The sequence below is a fragment of the Pecten maximus genome, chromosome 13 (assembly GCF_902652985.1).
Source record: "Pecten maximus chromosome 13, xPecMax1.1, whole genome shotgun sequence".
Classification (NCBI taxonomy): Eukaryota; Metazoa; Mollusca; class Bivalvia; order Pectinida; family Pectinidae; genus Pecten; species Pecten maximus.
This window is the reverse complement of record NC_047027.1, coordinates 11,692,361-11,714,856: the sequence shown is the minus strand read 5'-3', so window position 1 is coordinate 11,714,856 and position 22,496 is coordinate 11,692,361. Positions and strand designations below refer to the sequence as shown.

At 38.6% G+C, this 22,496-nt stretch overlaps 1 protein-coding gene across 1 annotated transcript in view; it reads right to left on the bottom strand.

The window, feature by feature from the left end:
* The window catches only part of LOC117341280 (dynein beta chain, flagellar outer arm-like), a 101,462-nt gene that overhangs the window by 13,194 nt on the left and 65,772 nt on the right, over positions 1-22,496 (bottom strand). Inside the window, 22 exon segments of the mRNA XM_033903135.1 lie at positions 1,794-1,974; positions 4,973-5,310; positions 7,633-7,875; positions 8,148-8,257; positions 8,555-8,747; positions 9,176-9,392; positions 9,576-9,803; positions 10,014-10,378; positions 10,938-11,086; positions 13,990-14,013; positions 15,041-15,043; positions 16,879-17,038; positions 17,439-17,660; positions 17,944-18,193; positions 18,382-18,518; positions 18,678-18,897; positions 19,511-19,636; positions 20,444-20,558; positions 20,771-20,938; positions 21,327-21,393; positions 21,582-21,756; positions 22,173-22,277. Coding sequence (XP_033759026.1) covers positions 1,794-1,974; positions 4,973-5,310; positions 7,633-7,875; positions 8,148-8,257; positions 8,555-8,747; positions 9,176-9,392; positions 9,576-9,803; positions 10,014-10,378; positions 10,938-11,086; positions 13,990-14,013; positions 15,041-15,043; positions 16,879-17,038; positions 17,439-17,660; positions 17,944-18,193; positions 18,382-18,518; positions 18,678-18,897; positions 19,511-19,636; positions 20,444-20,558; positions 20,771-20,938; positions 21,327-21,393; positions 21,582-21,756; positions 22,173-22,277 — 3,796 coding nt within the window.

Below are 22,496 nucleotides of genomic sequence, written 5' to 3'. Positions count from 1 at the left end.
TCTCAGAAATAGTGATAACAAACTTCAATTGTCAAAATCCAAGATGGCTGCCTGTCGGCCATGATGTTTTCAGATTGGTCTCAAATCGCAATATGCATAACTAGGCACCAAGGGGAGCCTACATATGAAATTTGAGAAAGATCCCTTCAGTACTTTCTCAGAAATAGCGATAACAAACTTCAATTGTCAAAATCCAAGATGGCTGCCTGTCGGCCATGTTGTTTTCCGATTGGTCTCAAAACGCAATTTACATAACTAGGGACCAAGGGGAACCTACAGATGAAATTTGAGAAAGATCCATTCAGTACTTTCTCAGAAATAGTGATAACAAACTTCAATTGTCAAAATCCAAGATGGCTGCCTGTCGGCCATGTTGTTTTCAGATTGGTCTCAAATCGCAATATGCATAACTAGGCACCAAGGGGAGCCTACATATGAAATTTGAGAAAGATCCCTTTAGTACTTTCTCAGAAATAGCGATAACAAACTTCAATTGTCAAAATCCAAGATGGCTGCCTGTCGGCCATGTTGTTTTCCGATTGGTCTCAAAACGCAATATGCATAACTAGGGACCAAGGGGAACCTACATATGAAATTTGAGAAAGATCCCTTCAGTTCTTTTTCAGAAATAGCGATAACAAACTTCAATTGTCAAAATCCAAGATGGCTGCCTGTCAGCCATGTTGTTTTCAGATTCATCTCAAATCGCAATATGCATAACTAGGCACCAAGGGGAGCCTACATATGAAATTTGAGAAAGATCCCTTCAGTACTTTCTCAGAAATAGCGATAACAAACTTCAATTGTCAAAATCCAAGATGGCTGCCTGTCGGCCATATTGTTTTCCGATTAGTCTCAAATGGCAATATGCATAACAAGGGACCAAGGGGAGCCTACATATGAAATTTGAGAAAGATCCCTTCAGCACTTTCTCAGAAATAGCGATAACAAACTTCAATTGTCAAAATCCAAGATGGCTGCCTGTCGGCCATGTTGTTATCAGATTGGTCTCAAAATGCAATATGCATAACTAGGCACCAAGGGGAACCTTCATATGAAATTTGAGAAAGATCCCTTCAGTACTTTCTCAGAAATAGCGATAACAAACTTCAATTGTCAAAATCCAAGATGGCTGCCTGTCGGCCATATTGTTTTCCGATTAGTCTCAAATCGCAATATGCATAACTAGGCACCAAGGGAAACCTACATATGAAATTTGAGAAAGATCCCTTCAGTACTTTCTCAGAAATAGCGATAACAAACTTCAATTGTCAAAATCCAAGATGGCTGCCTGTCGGCCATGTTGTTATCCGATTGGTCTCAAAATGCAATATGCATAACTAGGCACCAAGGGGAACCTTCATATGAAATTTGAGAAAGATCCCTCCAGTACTTTCTCAGAAATAGCGATATCAAACTTCAACAGACAAAATCCAAGATGGCTGCCTGTCGGCCATGTTGTTTTTCGATTGGTCTCAAAACGCAATATGCATAACTAGGGACCAAGGGGAACCTACATATGAAATTTGAGAAAGATCCCTTCAGTACTTTCTGAGAAATAGTGATAACAAGAATTGTTTACGGACGGAGGGACGGAGGGACGGACGGACGGACGGACGGAGGGACGGACGGACGGACGGACGACGGACCACGGACGCAGGGCGATTTGAATAGCCCACCATCTGATGATGGTGGGCTAAAAACAAATCCTTACTATTTGTTATCTACATATCAGAAACAGAGAAAAGACAACTTCTATACATTGTGTATAGAAAGGAAAATAAGGTACTTACTTCTAGTCCTTGCCATTCGGACTAGGTGTTTCTTGAGCTCATTGAAGAATCCTTTCGGGGAGAGATGGAGGTCCTCAATGATAACCCAGCCATCATTCTTTTCGGCAGCATCAATGGCTTCGTCCACCTGGATCTCACATCCCTCACCCACACGGACATGTTCTACCTTGGCTCCAACAGACTGGCAAACAAACAATGGGTAGAGTAAATAAACCAAATATGGTCAATAACCCCATTAGGGTCACTAACTGTTAATAAACCAAATATGGTAAACAATTCAAACAGGGTCAATAACTGTTAATAAACCAAATATGGTCAACAACCAAAATAGGGTGACTATTAACAAACCAAATATGGTCAACAACCCAAATATGGTCACTGACTTAAAAAAAAAATATGATATGGTCCAATCCAAATATGGTCAATGACAATTAACAATCCAAATATGGTTGACAAACCAAATTTGGTCAACAACTCAAAAAAAAAATCACAGTCAACAAACAAATATAGAAATCATGCAAATATACATGGTCGAAACATTAATTAGAACGGAAATAGATCCAAACTAAATGTGAATATCTTATGTTATAACTACACATACTGACTACAGGGACTAAGGTAATAGAGACAACCCTAGAGTAGGAGTCATGACAACCCTAGAGTAGGAGTCACGACAACCCTAGAGTAGGAGCCATGACAACCCTACAGTAGGAGCCATGACAACCCTAGAGTAGGAGTCACGACAACCCTAGAGTAGGAGTCACGACAACCCTAGAGTAGGAGTCATGACAACCCTAGAGTAGGAGTCATGACAACCCAAGAGTATGAGTCACGACAACCTTAGAGTAGGAGTCATGACAACCCTACAGTAGGAGCCATGACAACCCTAGAGTAGTAGTCACGACAACCCTAGAGTAGGAGTCACGACAACCCTAGAGTAGGAGCCATGACAACCCTAGAGTAGGAATCACGACAACCCTAGAGTAGGAGTCACGACAACCCTAGAGTAGGAGTCATGACAACCCTAGAGTAGGAGTCATGACAACCCTAGAGTAGGAGCCATGACAACCCTAGAGTAGGAGTCATGACAACCCAAGAGTAGGAGCCATGACAACCCTACAGTAGGAGCCATGACAACCCTACAGTAGGAGCCATGACAACCCAAGAGTAGGAGCCATGACAACCCTAGAGTAGGAGTCATGACAACCCTAGAGTAGGAGCCATGACAACCCTAGAGTAGGAGCCATGACAACCCTACAGTAGGAGCCATGACAACCCTACAGTAGGAGCCATGACAACCCAAGAGTAGGAGCCATGACAACCCTAGAGTAGGAGTCATGACAACCCTAGAGTAGGAGCCATGACAACCCTAGAGTAGGAGTCACGACAACCCTAGAGTAGGAGTCACGACAACCCTAGAGTAGGAGCCATGACAACCCTAGAGTAGGAGTCACGACAACCCTAGAGTAGGAGTCACGACAACCCTAGAGTAGGAGTCACGACAACCCTAGAGTAGGAGTCATGACAACCCTAGAGTAGGAGTCATGACAACCCTAGAGTAGGAGCCATGACAACCCTACAGTAGGAGTCATGACAACCCAAGAGTAGGAGCCATGACAACCCTACAGTAGGAGCCATGACAACTCTACAGTAGGAGCCATGACAACCCAAGAGTAGGAGCCATGACAACCCTAGAGTAGGAGCCATGACAACCCTAGAGTAGGAGTCACGACAACCCTAGAGTAGGAGTCATGACAACCCTAGAGTAGGAGTCATGACAACCCTAGAGTAGGAGCCATGACAACCCTAGAGTAGGAGTCACGACAACCCTAGAGTAGGAGTCACGACAACCCTAGAGTAGGAGCCATGACAACCCTAGAGTAGGAGCCATGACAACCCTAGAGTAGGAGTCATGACAACCCTAGAGTAGGAGCCATGACAACTCTAGAGTAGGAGCCACGACAACCCTAGAGTAGGAATCACGACAACCCTAGAGTAGGAATCACGACAACCCTACAGTAGGAGTCATGACAACCCAAGAGTAGGAGTCATGACAACCCTAGAGTAGGAGCCATGACAACCCTACAGTAGGAGTCATGACAACCCTACAGTAGGAGTCATGACAACCCAAGAGTAGGAGCCATGACAACCCTAGAGTAGGAGTCATGACAACCCTAGAGTAGGAGCCACGACAACCCTAGAGTAGGAGTCATGACAACCCTAGAGTAGGAGTCACAACAACCCTAGAGTAGGAGTCATGACAACCCTAGAGTAGGAGTCACGACAACCCTAGAGTAGGAGCCATGACAACCCTAGAGTAGGAGCCATGCAACCCTAGAGTAGGAGTCATGACAACCCTAGAGTAGGAGCCATGACAACCCTAGAGTAGGAGTCATGACAACCCTAGAGTAGGAGTCATGACAACCCTAGAGTAGGAGTCATGACAACCCTAGAGTAGGAGCCATGACAACCCTACAGTAGGAGTCACGACAACCCTAGAGTAGGAGCCATGACAACCCTAGAGTAGGAGCCATGACAACCCTAGAGTAGGAGTCACGACAACCCTAGAGTAGGAGTCACGACAACCCTAGAGTAGGAGCCATGACAACCCTAGAGTAGGAGCCATGACAACCCTACAGTAGGAGTCACGACAACCCTAGAGTAGGAGTCATGACAACCCTAGAGTAGGAGTCATGACAACCCTAGAGTAGGAGCCATGACAACCCTAGAGTAGGAGCCATGACAACCCTAGAGTAGGAGCCACGACAACCCTAGAGTAGGAGTCACGACAACCCTAGAGTAGGAGTCACGACAACCCTAGAGTAGGAGCCACGACAACCCTAGAGTAGGAGTCACGACAACCCTAGAGTAGGAGCCACGACAACCCTAGAGTAGGAGTCACGACAACCCTAGAGTAGGAGTCATGACAACCCTAGAGTAGGAGTCATGACAACCCTAGAGTAGGAGCCATGACAACCCTAGAGTAGGAGTCATGACAACCCTAGAGAACCCTAGAGTAGGAGTCATGACAACCCTAGAGTAGGAGCCACGACAACCCTAGAGTAGGATTCACGACAACCCTAGAGTAGGATTCACGACAACCCTAGAGTAGGAGCCATATTCAGCATCTTTTTGACTCTATGATGAAACAGACAAGATACCATGATCTGCTCTCTCACCTTAGCCATCCTAATGAGGACATCGACCGGAGGGTGGGTTAGACTCAGACGGGACGATGGGTTCTTTGGCCCGTTTGTGACACTAGGTGGCAGTAAGAGCAGTACCCCAAGGTGGCGCTTGGCATCCTTCAGGACCTCATGTATACTGAAGTCAGATTGGTTGGGCAGGTTAAAGGTCAGGTGTTTGTTGACGTATCGGACGAGGGCGATTGGGAGACGATCTGGCCGCAGCATCCTCAGTAGTAGCAGTTGGTGGAAGTCAGACAATGGGCCGAGGTCGGGAGACTTTGAGCCTCCACCACGACTGTTCTTACTCCCGCCAGATCCTGGCCGATTCTCTGTAGTAAAACAAAGGAAGGTAAAGCTTTAGTACAAATCAGTGCGGAAAAGACATTTCATTTTTTTGACACATATTTGTTTTGACAAATTTATCCTGCATATACAGGTAAAACGGTCGGAAATCCATAAAATCGGTTACCAATCTAAGTTGGAGCCTAGCTTTTATCTGATAAATGATTTCATGGTGAATTACATGTATATGACACCTAGAAACTGGTCTATTGGTCGCAAACCAAAGTGTACTCTGAATACAGGAAACTGATCAGAATTCCCCACATACACTATTGGTATCTCTTTATGTACAAGTAAAATTAATGTGGGAGTAACATGTATAAATAAAGGAAAATAAAGTTTGATTCTTATCTATGTACACTTAACTATAGAGGCCTCATGATCACCCTCCACTGGTGTCAGAGGGAGGGTTATCTGTGTACCCTTACCTATAGAGGCCTCACCCTCCACTGGTGTCAGGGGGAGGGTTATCTATGTACCCTTACCTATAGAGGCCTCACCCTCCACTGGTGTCAGAGGGAGGATTATCTGTGTACCCTTACCTATAGAGGCCTCACCCTCCACTGGTGTCAGAGGGAGGGTTATCTGTGTACCCTTACCTATAGAGGCCTCACCCTCCACTGGTGTCAGGGGGAGGGTTATCTGTGTACCCTTACCTATAGTGGCCTCACCCTCCACTGGTGTCAGAGGGAGGGTTATCTATGTACCCTTACCTATAGAGGCCTCACCCTCCACTGGTGTCAGAGGGAGGGTTATCTGAGTACCCTTACCTATAGAGGCCTCACCCCCCCACTGGTGTCAGGGGAGGGTTATCTATGTACCCTTACCTATAGAGGCCTCACCCTCCACTGGTGTCAGGGGGAGGGTTATCTATGTACCCTTACCTATAGAGGCCTCACCCTCCACTGGTGTCAGGGGGAGGGTTATCTGTGTACCCTTACCTATAGAGGCCTCACCCTCCACTGGTGTCAGAGGGAGGGTTATCTATGTACCCTTACCTATAGAGGCCTCACCCTCTACTGGTGTCAGGGGGAGGGTTATCTATGTACCCTTACCTATAGAGACCTCACCCTCCACTGGTGTCAGAGGGAGGGTTATCTATGTACCCTTACCTATAGAGGCCTCACCCTCCACTGGTGTCAGAGGGAGGGTTATCTATGTACCCTTACCTATAGTGGCCTCACCCTCCAGTGGTGTCAGAGGGAGGGTTATCTATGTACCCTTACCTATAGAGGCCTCACCCCCCACTGGTGTCAGGGGGATGGTTATCTATGTACCTTTACCTATAGAGACCTCACCCTCCACTGGTGTCAGAGGGAGGGTTATCTGTGTACCCTTACCTATAGAGGCCTCACCCTCCACTGGTGTCAGAGGGAGGGTTATCTATGTACCCTTACCTATAGAGACCTCACCCTCCACTGGTGTCAGAGGGAGGGTTATCTATGTACCCTTACCTATAGAGGCCTCACCCTCCACTGGTGTCAGGGGGAGGGTTATCTATGTACCTTTACCTATAGAGACCTCACCCTCCACTGGTGTCAGAGGGAGGGTTATCTATGTACCTTTACCTATAGAGACCTCACCCTCCACTGGTGTCAGAGGGAGGGTTATCAGTGTACCCTTACCTATAGAGGCCTCACCCTCCACTGGTGTCAGGGGGAGGGTTATCTATGTACCCTTACCTATAGAGGCCTCACCCTCCACTGGTGTCAGGGGGAGGGTTATCTATGTACCCTTACCTATAGAGACCTCACCCTCCACTGGTGTCAGAGGGAGGGTTATCTATGTACCCTTACCTATAGAGGCCTCACCCTCCACTGGTGTCAGAGGGAGGGTTATCAGTGTACCCTTACCTATAGAGGCCTCACCCTCCACTGGTGTCAGGGGGAGGGTTATCTATGTACCCTTACCTATAGTGGCCTCACCCTCCACTGGTGTCAGGGGGAGGGTTATCTATGTACTCTTACCTATAGAGGCCTCACCCTCCACTGGTGTCAGGGGGAGAGTTATCTGTGTACCCTTACCTATAGAGGCCTCACCCTCCACTGGTGTCAGGGGGAGGGTTATCTATGTACCCTTACCTATAGAGGCTTCACCCTCCACTGGTGTCAGGGGGAGGGTTATCTATGTACCCTTACCTATAGAGGCCTCACCCTCCACTGGTGTCAGGGGGAGGGTTATCTGTGTACCCTTACCTATAGAGGCCTCACCCTCCACTGGTGTCAGGGGGAGGGTTATCTATGTACCCTTACCTATAGTGGCCTCACCCTCCACTGGTGTCAGGGGGAGGGTTATCTATGTACCCTTACCTATAGAGGCCTCACCCTCCACTGGTGTCAGGGGGAGAGCTTCCTTCTCTGGATGAGTAGATTTGTACCAGGCATGCCAGCCGTCTGAGTTCTGGGCGAAGTTGATACAGAGGCTGTCGAGTGGTCCAGGAAGGACAGACAGAGCCATGATGTCCTCCCATTTCTCCTGGGGCATCCAATCTGGTGGGGTGTCCTTACAGTCAAAGTCCTCAAGGGTCAGCTGCATCCCCAGGCCTGGGTTACCTGTAAGGTCAGAGGTTACAGTAATACAGGGTCAGAGTGTAACCAGGTATTCTAGAGGTCAAAGGTTAGAGTTAAACAGGGTCAGAGTGTAACAAGATATTCTAGAGGTCAAGGCTAGGTTATAGTTAAACAGCATCAGAAGACAATTTATATAGCTGTTCTAGAGGTCAAAGGTTATGGTAATACTAGGTCAGAACACAAGTTATAAAGGTATTCTAGAGGTCAAAGGTTACAGTATGATGTGAGGTGAGATGTTTGTTGTTGGTATTTACCTTGAAGCAGTAGTGACATTTCCTCGTTTGAGAAGTTCTCCATACCCTCCGACTGTATGTTGAGTGTCAGAAGTGTGGTAAACAACAGGCAGTCCTCCTCATACAGACTCCTGTACATCAAAATAAACTAGTTAGGCAAAGATTAAATATATAACACATCAACAATTAATATCACAAATGTTAGCAGGTACAAGACCATCGCTACTCTGTATACTCTGAGAAAAAATTGCCGATGAAAACTTTTAACATTGAAAAAATAATGCTATGAGTATATTAATACTCGAAGTATTATAGCAGAGATTAGTTAAACTTTAAACTTTTGCTATATTTGAGGGGAAATATCAGAAAGCTAAAACATTTTGCCTTTCCCAGTATAGAAAAAAACATTCACACCAAAGTACACATACTCTCTAATTCTCCTGTAGACCAGTCCCGTCAGTTCATCCATAATCTTTTTAATCTGATTGGCTGATAAGTTGTCGTACTCCACCCCTTCGGAGGGTAAGGTAGTGGTCTCAGGGATCTCGAGGGGAGGTAATTCCTCTGATTCAGATCCTGCTATCAGCTTCTGGGCTGCAGCAGTACTGGCCGATTCATCACCTTTTAAAACAAACATATTTAAACCAATTAAATAAATAATCTTTGGGAATGAAGGAAAAATGAAGAGTGGCCTCTAGAAAAAAAAGATCTTAAATATCTGGAAAATATAAATCTTGTCAATCTAAATCAATAAATCTGAAGCTATAAAATTGTCCATATCTTTATATGACCATTATGTCATGAGAGGCAAGGCGTTACTGAATACAGGTAACTTGGTAATAAAGGAAAAGTTTTCAGAGAAAATATTTCAAAATCACACGAAAACATATCATACTACAATATTCGGGAAATAATAAGTCACTCGATAATCCAATTATTCATCACCAAAAAAAATCACAAAAAAACTATTTAAAGGAAAATATAAGTATGGTATGGTATGTTGGTGGTTTACACATTGTTGTGTACCTATATTCTCCGGTATCACTCACCCTCTGTCGTAGCCTGCTGTTGACTCTGTACGTGACTGTCGCCCTCAAAATCGGCCTCATACTCGCCCTCGGTCTTGTCCTTCTCTGACTTGAACTGTTTTTCTGTGGTTTGAGCCCCGGCAGTAGCGCTGTCTTTGGAGGCGTGAGATGACGTACTTCCAGTTCGACGTTTCTTCTCTAAGTCCACACTACTTTGGTCGTCAGCATCCTCATAACCCTGGTTATACAAATCTCAGTCATTTACAGAATTCTAACTGTAGTTTTCTTAATTTCACAAGAAGTATTGGATTTATCAATGAGTAAGATTTTTTTTATCAATTTTGGTAATAAGTTTGATCTTATTTTAAATCAGTTAAACATCTTTCTTATATCAGGACTGCAGTACAAAGTATATACTCACTCCATCATCATCATCTTCCCAGAATTCCTGTGGAACTTCCCCTCCAACTGCTTCATCAAATAGCTCTACAAAGTAGCGCATCGTAAACTGGTACTCGTTATGTATACTCTGGAGGGAACGCAAGATCGCGTACAGCATGGCAGCCCGTCGAGCCAAGGGAAATAACTCATCTTTTAGGTCGTCAAGATCTGTGAGTAAATTCTGCGTCTCTGTGAGCTGATTGGCCAGCTAAAATATCAACAACAGTATTTTACTTTCTTCAAGCTTGCAATACAATATACAGAAACTACAAGTAGCACAATCAAAATTTAGCTGAACGTTTCAAGCGGAAATTTTCAGTGATATTAATGCTAAATTTTGTGCATTACATTAACATATGCTTGCAGTATAAACCATTAAACCAAGGGGACACTAGTTAGACATGGTATCATCACTCACCTCCATCTTGGCATTTGTGATATCAGTGATGAACTTGAGGGCCTTCGCACTACCTAACATGGCCTCCTGTTGGGTGAGAATGCGATCCTTGACAATCTCTGACAGGCGAAGCAAAGTGTCCCGTTGTAGCTGCATATTTTTTAATGCCAACATGCGCTCCTTGAACAGCTTCGGACGCATTCGGGCAAATGCACGTGTCAAGAGATCCTCTGTCAGCGTGTCATGTGACACACCAAAGTTGATGAGGGTTGTACCAGATGCTATTTCTGGATTAAATTTTGGCTTTGCGAGTGGTGCTGATAGATAGAATCGGAAATCTTGGTGACAGAGAACTCGGCGGCCGCAGAATCTGATCATCCGTGGCTCTGAAATAGTAATGACTCATTTAAACATTTAATTAACAATATGAAGGCATCATTATTTGTATTGGGTATATTACTGCATACTATATTCCAAAGGAAATTTGTTCTATCTTTTTGCAAATTGACAGTACACCTGAACTGATGTCACAGCACGATTTGTAACAATACACATAATATTATATTGTCTGCTAATGGAAATCTAGCAATTAAATCACATTATAGATATTTTAATTAACTGATACCTTTCAGATCGAAGATTATAAACTATTTGTAAGAAAACATTTCAAAACATTATCATCTTATCCTGCAATAAGCCCAGGGTCCTAAACATAAAACTTAAACTCAAAATATGGAGTGGATTTATCAGAATTTTCATTGAACTGCAACATATACAGGTGGGCTTGTTACCGAGCAAGGGTTTAATTGGTAGATAAATACAGGTGAGCCTTAACTTCGTCGCTGTCTTTCTCTTTAGCAGTGTTCCTTACCTTCGTCGTGATCATTCTCATTAGCGGTGTTCCTTACCTTCGTCGTGATCATTCTCATTAGCGGTGTTCCTTACCTTCATCGCGATCATTCTCGTTAGCGGTGTTCCTGTGGTGCATCAGAGGGGTAATGATATTGTCGATGTGTTCCTCACAGTTACTCAGCAGGACGGGCTTTCCTCGCATGATGGCCTTTTCCAGCGTCATTATCACGTGTGGGTCAGTCCTAGAAGTCGAAGTAAACTCACTTATATACAACAGTTCCATGCAAACTCATTTTCTAATCATTTACTTCCCAGTAATAAAATTACATGGAAATCTACATGAAATCTCCATTAGAAATGTATTCTTACATATGTTACAATTGGCAAGAACTTAATTAAAATTAAAATACTTTGCCACCATTTTCCAGGTGGCTAATCTATAGACACAGCAATGCAGTATTATAAAGCCATAAAACCAGCCCAAATAAATCAATGAAAAAAAACTTTAATCTCTTGTAGATGATGTTATCATTCCACAAAGAAGGAATCTGAAGACCTATTAAAGTCAGTCAACAATTCTGAAAAAAAACTATGAGCTGTCTGCACTTGTTTGTCTCCTCCTTAAAAAATGGTGAGCTTAGTTAAGAAAGTTTCTACTTCATTCAATCAAAATGATTTTTTATAAACCTATACTATAAGCAAATGATAACTTTAACCCCCCCCCCCCCCCCCCCCCCCCCCCCCACCTCCCTCTCAAATGTAAAATATATATATACGGATATTCTAAAAGTGATATAACTCCCTAGAAATTCTCAAAATTAAAATTGAATCGAGAGCAAAAAATTAATAAGAACAATTGACAAATCTATTTTTAACAAAGATCCTGTTTGGTAAGTCGATAGATCCAGACAAACATCATACATGATCAATACAAAAGTGACACAGCTACCCCAGAAAAACAGACAAGATAGTTTGAATATCTATATATATATAGCTAAACATATATACGATACATATGTATCTATACCTAGATTATATTGGTTGACAGACAATATATAGTGTATAATATGTCAGCAATATTTGAACACAGGATCTCAATGATGATACAGACAATATATGGTGTAGAATACAATATTTTGTTATGTTAATATCTACAATCATGCACGGAACAGAACACAAGCAATAGAAATAGATAGATTCACCTTTATATCAGTGAATAGCCAATGTTCACATCCTTAAACATCTAACAAAAATGAAATTCTAAATTCATGCGATAAATGTTTATAACATTTCTACCATTTGTAGTTTTCTCTAACTAAGGTTTATCAAAACCAGGACACCAAATAGTTAGACAATTCTATTATACTATAATAAACTTGTAAGCAGTCATAACATTCTGCCATTCATTTGCAGGTTAATTGACATTAAAATATTGTCATTAATTTACATGTGAATTGATTATCTTTAAATTCTGTCATTCTTTAATAATCAAATTCAAATTTCTGCCTTTTCATCAACATGTAAAATTATGGTTTTTATCAATTAATGTCATTAAAATTCTGTCATTCTTTAAAGTAAATAGTCTTTAAATGCTGCTTTTTATCAGCAAGTTAGATTTAATTGATAATAAGTTATTCAACAACAATTATTTTAACTGTCATTAAAATATTCATTTACAAGACTTTTAATAAGCTGTTATAAAAATCCTGTAATTAATTTCAATTATATTGATATAATATCAATTTACATTATTAAAATTGCTCATCTATTTAAAGCAGTGATTATAATTTTGCAATTGATTAAAGAATAATTTAAATTGTCATTAGTCAAGAATATTGTCATTATTTTTCATTAAGTAAATGTAGCCATTAAAATGCTGTTATTCATTCACAAGTTAGCTGTTATAAGATTTCTGTAATTTATTCATTAATTTTCATTATAATATTATTTTTCTTTTAATAACTTTAAAATTTCATTTATTTATTTACTTAAGTGTGTTCAGTATATAAAATTTTGCCATTCATAAATAAGTAAAAATAAAACACATATATTTTAAAGTAATTTGTCAATATAACACTGTCACTTATTTAAAAGTAAATTCTCATTAAAATATTGCCATTCACTCCCATCATTAATCTGATTACTATTCAATACATTACTTCAATCTTTAAATGTTAATTTAATTATAAATCCATGATAACTATATAGTCATTTCATGAACATGAAATGTTTTATAAAATTAATATGAAAGTCATGGGCTACTTGTTAAATCTAAGTAATGGCATTGATACAACCAGTCGGATTAATCTTACCAGTTGTGGTATAACTTACTTAATCAAAGTTTTGGTTATTATTCTGTAGAGAGAAAAAGTGATTGTAAAGTTATAAAAGTAAACATCATAGAATTCCCACCTAACCAAGTTCTCAGAATCAAGAAGAAATATCTGCTTTTTTCCCTTATTTTCATAGTTCTAAATAAATTGAATTTTTTTATGTACTTTGTAGGTTGTTTACATTGTTCTATGTAAGATAATGAAAACCCAGTAAAATCTCTGAAAAAAATGCAAAAATTGGTCTTTAACCAAAACACTGTTAATGTATCAATTAAAGGGGGAAAATGAAATGGTTAGATAAACTAATGAATGTATTCAATAAAATTAAAAAGAAAGTGATAGTCTACTTGTTCATAGACAGATAGGAAAAAAATGACGAGGCCTACAGGGATACCAAGGACATCTTGATCAAATAGAACAAGGATATAAACATGCATATATATAGAGTATATTGTCATAGGGAAATGAAAGTAACAGAACACTAAATAATGATGAAATGTTATATATACAATGTATGTGTATATATAAAGTGCATTGTAATAGGGAAATGAAAGTAACAGAACACTTAATAATGATGAAATGTTATATATACTATGTGTATATATAAAGTGCATTGTAATAGGGAAATGAAAGTAATAGAACATTATAATAATGATAAACCGTTACATATACTATGTGTATATATAAAGTGCATTGTAATAGGGAAATGAAAGTAATAGAACATTATAATAATGATAAACCGTTACATAAATATACAATATATAATGTTAATTCTAGTAAAAGAAGAGAAAAAAATAATTCTGAGATGTTACCCTTGTATTGTCTTGCTGTGCCAACTGAAACATGGATATCAGTAGAACAATAAAATACTGTAGTGGATATATGTGGTTATAGGAGTGGAAACATGACTAGTCTAGGACTTGAACCCAGGACCTCCAAACTCTAGACAGATGCTCTATCTATTAGAGCAATATCTTGTTACTGGCATAATTAGCACAGTCAAGTTCTGTTACATTTGTATAATTCAACAAATAAAACCGCAAAGGTACATACGAGACCTGATTCTACATTCTGTGGGTAAAATATGTCGGATACAAATTGTAAAACTAATAAGGTAAAGGAAGGACTGGACTTTGAACTGGGGAATCTTGAGTCAAGAACGGTGCTGTGTCCAATTGAGCTGCATTGTTATATATGTACCTGGCGACAGGTATTGAACCCTGTCCAGTTGTGCTATAGTTATACTGATCATTACACTCTGATAAGTGTAACACTAGCTTCACTAAGATCGTGTGATGATCATGTGACAATGATGTGATAATCATGTGACAATCATGTGAACAAAACCATCAAGATGTGTAAACAAAATGTAAAAGATATGTAAACTTATAGGGTGTGCAAAACTTTAGTTGCTTCAGAATTTTAAGTATATTGGTTTTTATTTTGTATTATAAGAAAGTTTATGTTTAAAATACATATGCAAATGTGTGTACACGTATGCATTTAGATTGTTTTTAAAATACATACATGTTAATTTCAAAATACACATTCAACTTTCATAAACATGTGCTCAAGTGCTCCATATCAATAATGGTAATTAATTGTTGTTAGTGAGAACCTGTGCATCATATAAACAGATGGAAATAATACTAAACACATAATTACAAACACCATAAAAAGTGTTTCTTTACTGAAAATAAGTGGCGATTTTTTGGTGAACATGCATTTAGGGCGTATGACGTTAGAGTTATGATTCTTGTTGATTAGAATGACTGGCTGATTTATAAGAATCAGAGTGAGTGATCTCTATATGAACCTGTGGGAGGATTCACATTCAGGGTATAAGTACAAACACATACGTACCATCTGTATTATAGTGTTAGTGGTATACACAGTCCAGATAGGCAGCAAAATGAAAATAAATATTATTAGCATCAAATCATTGTTAAACATCAGTACATCATTATAGCATCACACATTGTATTACATCAGAATAGCATTATACCTGTGATTACCATCACAGCATCAATAACACAACTGAGAAGTTAATTATCAAATTTTACATAAAAAACAAATTATTAGTTCAAATTGATAGAGTAATGAAAAATATCCTGCCCATCCTGGCTTAATTAGGCTTAAAATAGCCATCCCTCTATCACTTGATGAATGACTGTCTCAACAAGTTTTATTATTAAAATAGCCATCCCTCAATCAATTGATAAATGACTACCTCAACAAGTTTTACTATATCTACATTCAATACAGTATATTCAATTTTGTAAGTAACTTTACAATAGGGGAAATTTCTGTGACCAAAATTTTTAAACAGTATTCTTATAGTATACGGTATCTTGCTTCAGGAGTAAGTATAAATGTAATACGGAAAGGAAAAACATCTTGTCCACTTTAGGGATAAAAACAGCAATTTTCCAATTGATCTCAAGTGAAAGCCTCTATTGTTAGATTGAAGGAAATTTTCTGGTGCTGTGACCAGGATATTTTCCACCACAGGATCCATTATCATTGAGAGTTATTATATCTTTAATCATAGAAGGAAAAAATAAAAAAAAAAACCATATCCTTCCTAAACTAGGGCTGGAACTATAGTGATTTCTCACTCCATCAGGTAACATGTGTTAACTGGCCCTACTGTTAGGTTGGAGGGAACATTTGGTGTCGTGACCAGGAAGTTTTTTATCACAACATCTATAGAGCATCAATTTAGGCTCCACCTATTCCATATCATCCAAAACAATTAAATATAACATTCCAGTAGTTTGCTATATGGAGGTCTTTAATCATAGAATTGTTCCTTTTGAAAACTTCTTCCAAAAAAGCAAGTTACACAATCAACTTTCATTTCATAATTGCTTCAACCCTTGAAATTAATCAAATGTCCAAGTCTATTTTTGAATTGCTATTTATTTTTAACAATCTTTCTAAGCAATGAGAAAAATATTCAGTCTGTAGAAATCCTACCCAGCTGAACCTGCCAATAATCCTAATCCATGACAGTTTTCTATAAATCCTGAACTTTTTAGCATTACAAGATTTAACTTGACAAATAATTATTATAGTCCAAAATGATAATTTTGAGAATATTAATGCTAAAATAAAAGTTAAAATTAAAGTCTTAGTAGTAATATATTATAATTGTTCAAAAAGCAAACGGAGAAAAGCCATGATATAATTTGGATTTGATATATAAAAATAACTGTAAAGGTACACAATACGTCATATATATCAACACTTGTTAATTCACAAACCAAACCATACATATTTATCACATAACTGGCCTGTTGTGATATATATTATATACATATTCATGTATGTCCATCTTAAGGGGCATCTAAACAGCAAATCCAGTCAAAACATTGATATTTTACAGGCCTATAAATCCCTATTATGGTGCAATGTCCCAGAAGTAACATGATAAACGTTTAGTATGTATCATGGCAAACCGTGGGACTGCTATTGACATGTAATTTGTTAAGCTGTTTGTAAATTTCAACAAAACGTAAGAAAAATGCATGTTTCAGGGGGAAATAATTAACTCATTTGTATCCCATATATTACACAAACTTGCCATATTAAATTCATATTACATGTACATGAAATGATTACCATGTTTATTGGGTATGTATTTCCATTTTACTTTCACTTTACATATAAAAAGTACAAACAGAAAATTCTCAGCTTACCTTGTGTCCATATCTAGAGAAACAAGCTTCTTTTTGTTCATTAATTTGTTGAGTCTTCCAAGCCAAATTGATCCTTCTCCATTTGGATCAATCAACATAGGGGGACGCTGCCAAGAAGAGCACAGGATAGCCGCATTCTCAATCTGTCTTGGTCCAAAATCTGGGGAAAAATACAGTGCAAAGTAAAGTTCTTTATCTGGGTTAATGTGTGTGTGGTTTTTTTACACAGAGTATACTAAAATTACATCTGATTAATGTCTTATAATAGCCACTTCTCTAATTTAGAAATTCTCTCAACACAATTGTTTGTAATATGTCTTCATTGTTACATTTTATAATATACTTTATAAACATTTATTTTTGACAGAAATCTTACTTTTTTCACAAACTACATGAAAAAGAAAGCACATCTGAAGTTTAATTAATGCTGGATTTAGAATTACTCACTACATATCCAACTTCATGGTAACATTTATGGCAGTAGTTTCAATATGAAGCCATCCACGACTATACTTCCCAGAAACAATCTTCTATTTATAATATACATAAAGTGTTTTTACCTTTACGGAGCCAGTCGTTGAGTGTTCTCTCCCCTACCAGAAGTTTGACGAGAGAGACAACATACTTGTTGTACTGGGTGGAGGTAAGAAGAGGAGCTGAGGATGAGGTCACCTGACTCTCGTTATCCTCATCGCCCTCTTCCTGGATACGCTCCAGTCCCTCGCGTTCAGTCCCTCCAGAATTGGACGATGTCTTCTCCTCAGTTGGGGACGACTTCCCTCCTGGTAGGCCAAATATCAAAATAAGATATAAAGGTTCAAGAGGTGATGGTTTGTTTGAATAATGTATTTATCACATACTCCATCAAATCTTCAGGATCAAGGAGCAAGGTTATGTACCGTCAATTAAAATCCTTGATATAAAGCTGCTAGCCTTTATATAGTGCTGACGTACTAGCTGGACCACATGATACGTAATCACACACCTTAATTTACATACCTGATGGTTCAATTGTGAAGTGATAATGAATTATCTTGAGGACAAAAGAAAACAATCTTTTCTTACCTTTCGTTTCTTCTTGCTTTTCTTCTGTTGCTTCTTCCTTCACTTCACTCTCCTCTTCCTTCTTTCCATCAGAATCATCTTTTTCCTTTTCCTCGACACTCTTTCCTTCTTTATCTATCACTTCTTTCTCCTCATCCTTCTTTTCATCTCCAGATTCTTCTTTGTCCTCTTCTGCTTCTTTCTCTTTGTCACCAGTTGTCTCCTCTTTTGTCTCTCCCTCCTTTCCTTTGTCACCTTCTCCACTGTTTGTCTACAAAACATGAATGTTATTCTGACAAACGGACTGAGGGACAAACACAGAGACAGCCAGTAAATTATTAATTGTAAAAAACAGAGAGAGAGAATTATTTATAAACAAGAATAATATGAAGTGAATGAATGCTTTTAACTTAATTTGTGATAGGTGATCTAATGGTTAAAATTTAATTAAATATATACCTTGACGGAGCGATCCGTGACAGGTTGGTCCTCGATGTCTGTAGGTCCCATTAGGGCGGAGGTGTAGTCGATATCGTACACGGTGCTTGCTCCAGCTGCTGTCTTCAGGAAGTCAATGGACCAGTCTATCACACGGCCTGTAATGTAATGATACAGAATCTCTGGTTATCAACAAAACACTTCTAAATTTTTATTTATCCTGTTATTATCTCTGGACACACGAAAAAAAACAACTTTACAATACAAATAAAAAATATACTGAATCTTCTTCTTGGTTAGATATGTATAAATCCTACCTTTGAGTCCGTCAATGGAATCAATGACAAGCGGAACTCCACGCTCACGTAGACAGTTTGGCCAGTGGACGGTCAACATCATGCGACGGAAGTTATGGTGGTATGGTCCGAGGTATGTGGCCAGAGCTGCAGCCATAGCACATCCTCCTGGGACAGACATGATTCGCCGCTCGTACGAGTCAAAGATCTGTTGACATCTCTGTCTCTCGCCCTTCAGCGTCTGTTAAATAATACATATATATAGCGATCCTTCAACAAGAAAACTTATGGACACTAAGATATATGACATTGGTCTATGTTTTATCTTACTAAGTAGGTTTTATATATTACATTATATACTTAAACTACAAGTTAAGGATGTAACTTGTTTTGCATTCAAAGTAAATATAAATGCCATGACAATTTGCCATTTCTAGGAGGAGCTCGGGTTGACTATTAATATCAACTGAAAGTAGTGGCATACAGTATCAAAATATCTATACATGTATATCTATATTTTGAACTGTTTATAAATGTTGGATTTTTATATATTATCAAAATTCAACATTGATAGCAGTTAAAATATATGATATATATTTGTATTTAAAATTTTTATGGAACAGAATAGACAACATATGGATTAATATGTATTCATAATATTGTAATTACCACCAGTATGTCATAATAATGATAGCATGCTGATATGGGATATGTCATTGGTGATATACATGCCATCTGAATTTGATAGAGTTGTATATCATAACAGTGGAATTGAGTGTAGCATGAGTTAAGATATGAGTAGTCGTTGTTTCTACTGTGTAAGTTCCATGTATAAATTTGTGTAAAATTCTCACCCGTCTCAACTGAGCTGCAGTCTCCAGCATTTTCTTCATTCTCACGGTCTTCTCATCCTGTTCGTTTTTGTCAATAGTCGCCTCCTCGAACCCTTTGGCTAGATCGTCCAGCCTCACATCCAAGCCCTATATATACAACAACACTCATAAATCATACACAGATAGTCAAGGTCAATATAGGTCAAAGGTCATTCAAAGGTCAAAAGATAACATATCAGTTCCATATCTATAACAATAGTTTTTCAAAGTTTGTCATCTAGATCTATTTTTATACATTTTGAACTTTAATCAAAGTGGCAAAAAACAAAACCCCAAAAAAACAACAAGAAAATTAATTACAGTCCCTCACCAGATGTGAAATTATATTCCAAGAATACCCTGATTATATTCATAATAAATAAGAACCCACACACCAAGAATGAAGTTTCATTGGTAAGTGTAGGAGGTAGAGCTCTGATAATCTTCTTCTTGATGAAGGACAAAGGTCTGAGTGACCTACTTTTGATACCTGACACAACGCCTCACTAAGGTCAACCATTCCCCAAGTATAAAGTTCCAGTAACAAGTAACATAGAAGACAGAGCTCAGACAAGATGGAGAAGGACAAACGGACACAATGTAAAACTATGGTACCCCTGTTCCATGTGAGGGACAAACTATTAAATAAAGTACAGGGTTCAGTTATTGTTGAGGTGAATTTGTATTATTTGATACCGCCCCTAAAACTTCCTGTTTGGTTTTTCTCCACAACTTTCTATCTTACATTCAAGTTAAACTTATAATTAACCAAGACTTGTTTACGATATGGACCTCCGTACCTATCTAACAGTCAAGCTAAACTAAACCAAGACTTGTTACGATATGGACCTCCATACCTATCTTACAGTCAAGCTAAACTAAACCAATGTTAGTTTACGATATGGACCTCCGTACCTTGCGTTTATTCTCCAGGGTAGCCATTTTGTGTTCTGCATCATCCACAGCCTGAGTTGTCTCCTCGACCTTTTGGTGGAGCGGTTTGACTTTGGAGATCATCATACGGTGATACCTTAGAGGATAGATAATTATCATGCTACAGTGTTTATCAGAGTTAATGGTAACGCATCATCTACCAAACCTCTACTTTGGATCAAAGTTTATTTTTTAAACCCCAGAGCTTATAACAGAATAAAGATGGTATTATTTTCTTTTTTAGCATTGGTTTCAAATTTTAAATTATTTTTCTTATCCATTTACAAAGAGAGTCACAAAATATCTCACCTGACAACCCCGCGGACCCATTTACAGAGAGAGCCACATGCAGAGTTTCCAGTCTTCCTCTCCAGAGTGTCTGGGTCAAATGAAGGTTTCTTAAGGTAAGGCTCTACTAGGTTCAGCGTTGACTCTGCCAGCTGGTTGTCATCAAAAGACGTCAGCTCCTCGATAAACCTGAAAGAGATCAAACATTATTCTTAAAAAGAATTTCATTTATTTACTTATCAATGAAAATTTCAATTTCCTGAATTTTATCAATTTTTATAACAATTGCAAAACACTTTTGACTAACTCATGCTTGCTCTGGGCACATGAGGGAGTCTTTCTGTGGAAAGAGATACCAGACAAGCCAGAGAAAAACCCACATTCTCGGGCAGGTCATTCCCATACCAGATGTTAAAACATCCGTTTGTTAAAGTTGAATGTGTTACCCTGGACCACCCGACCACAAATTGACCTTCAAATATTTACACACCATATCTAAAGTTATTCATTCATTACTTGAAAGATTTGATTTTAAACTAAAATGTATTCAATTTCAATATACAGAATCTTGATTTACCTTTCAAGGTTGGCCATCTGTCGTTTAGCTCCTTTCTGCCATGTCAGATCAGCTGATGGGGTTTTCACTGAAAAGAAAATCATATAAGTAACTTATGTAGATGTAGATCTACATCACGAAATCTACATCTTTTTGATTTAACTACACCACCTCTTCCTCCTCCGCACACACCAACACCACCACAAAAAAAAAAATTATACGTATAAACAATGTATATATATCAGATAATGCTGTCATGCATACTTGGTTACTTACGTATCATGATGACTGCGGTCATGAGGTCCTCTATATCAATGATAGGTTTGTTCATGCCCCGAAGCTCGGCCAGTTTCTCGCTGTTCATGCTCTGAACGACTTTCTTCGTGTCAGCCACTATAGCAATAGCCTTGTAAACAGCTCGCTCGTGAGCCACCTGGTACTCCGGTAACAGCTATAAATCATTAATAAAATATCGTGAAAATACTTAATGGCCTTCTTCTATGAAGAATTATTAAATTTTCAACCAGGGATTCCTTTTCCTAATATGAACAGTTCCAAATGCTGATGAATTTTGATTAGAATGTAAATTTTTGTAAATTTTTCTTTTAGATTGAATAATTTCTATTTCCTGAGCTTTACAATGAGGTGCCAGGGTTGGGAGCCCAGCTATGGCTCCCTATATAAATGTCACCTAGCACAAGAGCTCTCTTTCTCATCTATATTATTTTCACTTTCACTCAAATTTTCCTCTACAATATATATGATCAAAGACAATTTTATCGTATTACAATGACAGATTCTGGACTTTATGAACTTTCTGGACGTATGTAGATTGTATTTTTAACACATAGTTATAGGACTACAGACCTTCTTGAGTTTAGAAATTTTGTCCAGTTGAGCCTTGACCACTTTGATCTGCTGTTCCGTGATGGCTGTATCTTGACCGATCTGTGACAGAATCTTGATGGTACCCTGTAACATACAGTATGGTATATATATTATACATCTAGGTCACTGTTGTCATTTCCCATCACTTTCCACCAGACTCCGAAATTCTTCAATCTGTACAGTGACTGTTTTGAGATTGTTTGGTGTATAACACCTAAAATATCTGTTGCTGTTCTAATGTCTTTTACACTGTTGGGTAAAATGTGTGTATACATTTTTAGAGAATTTTTCCTGGTAATGATT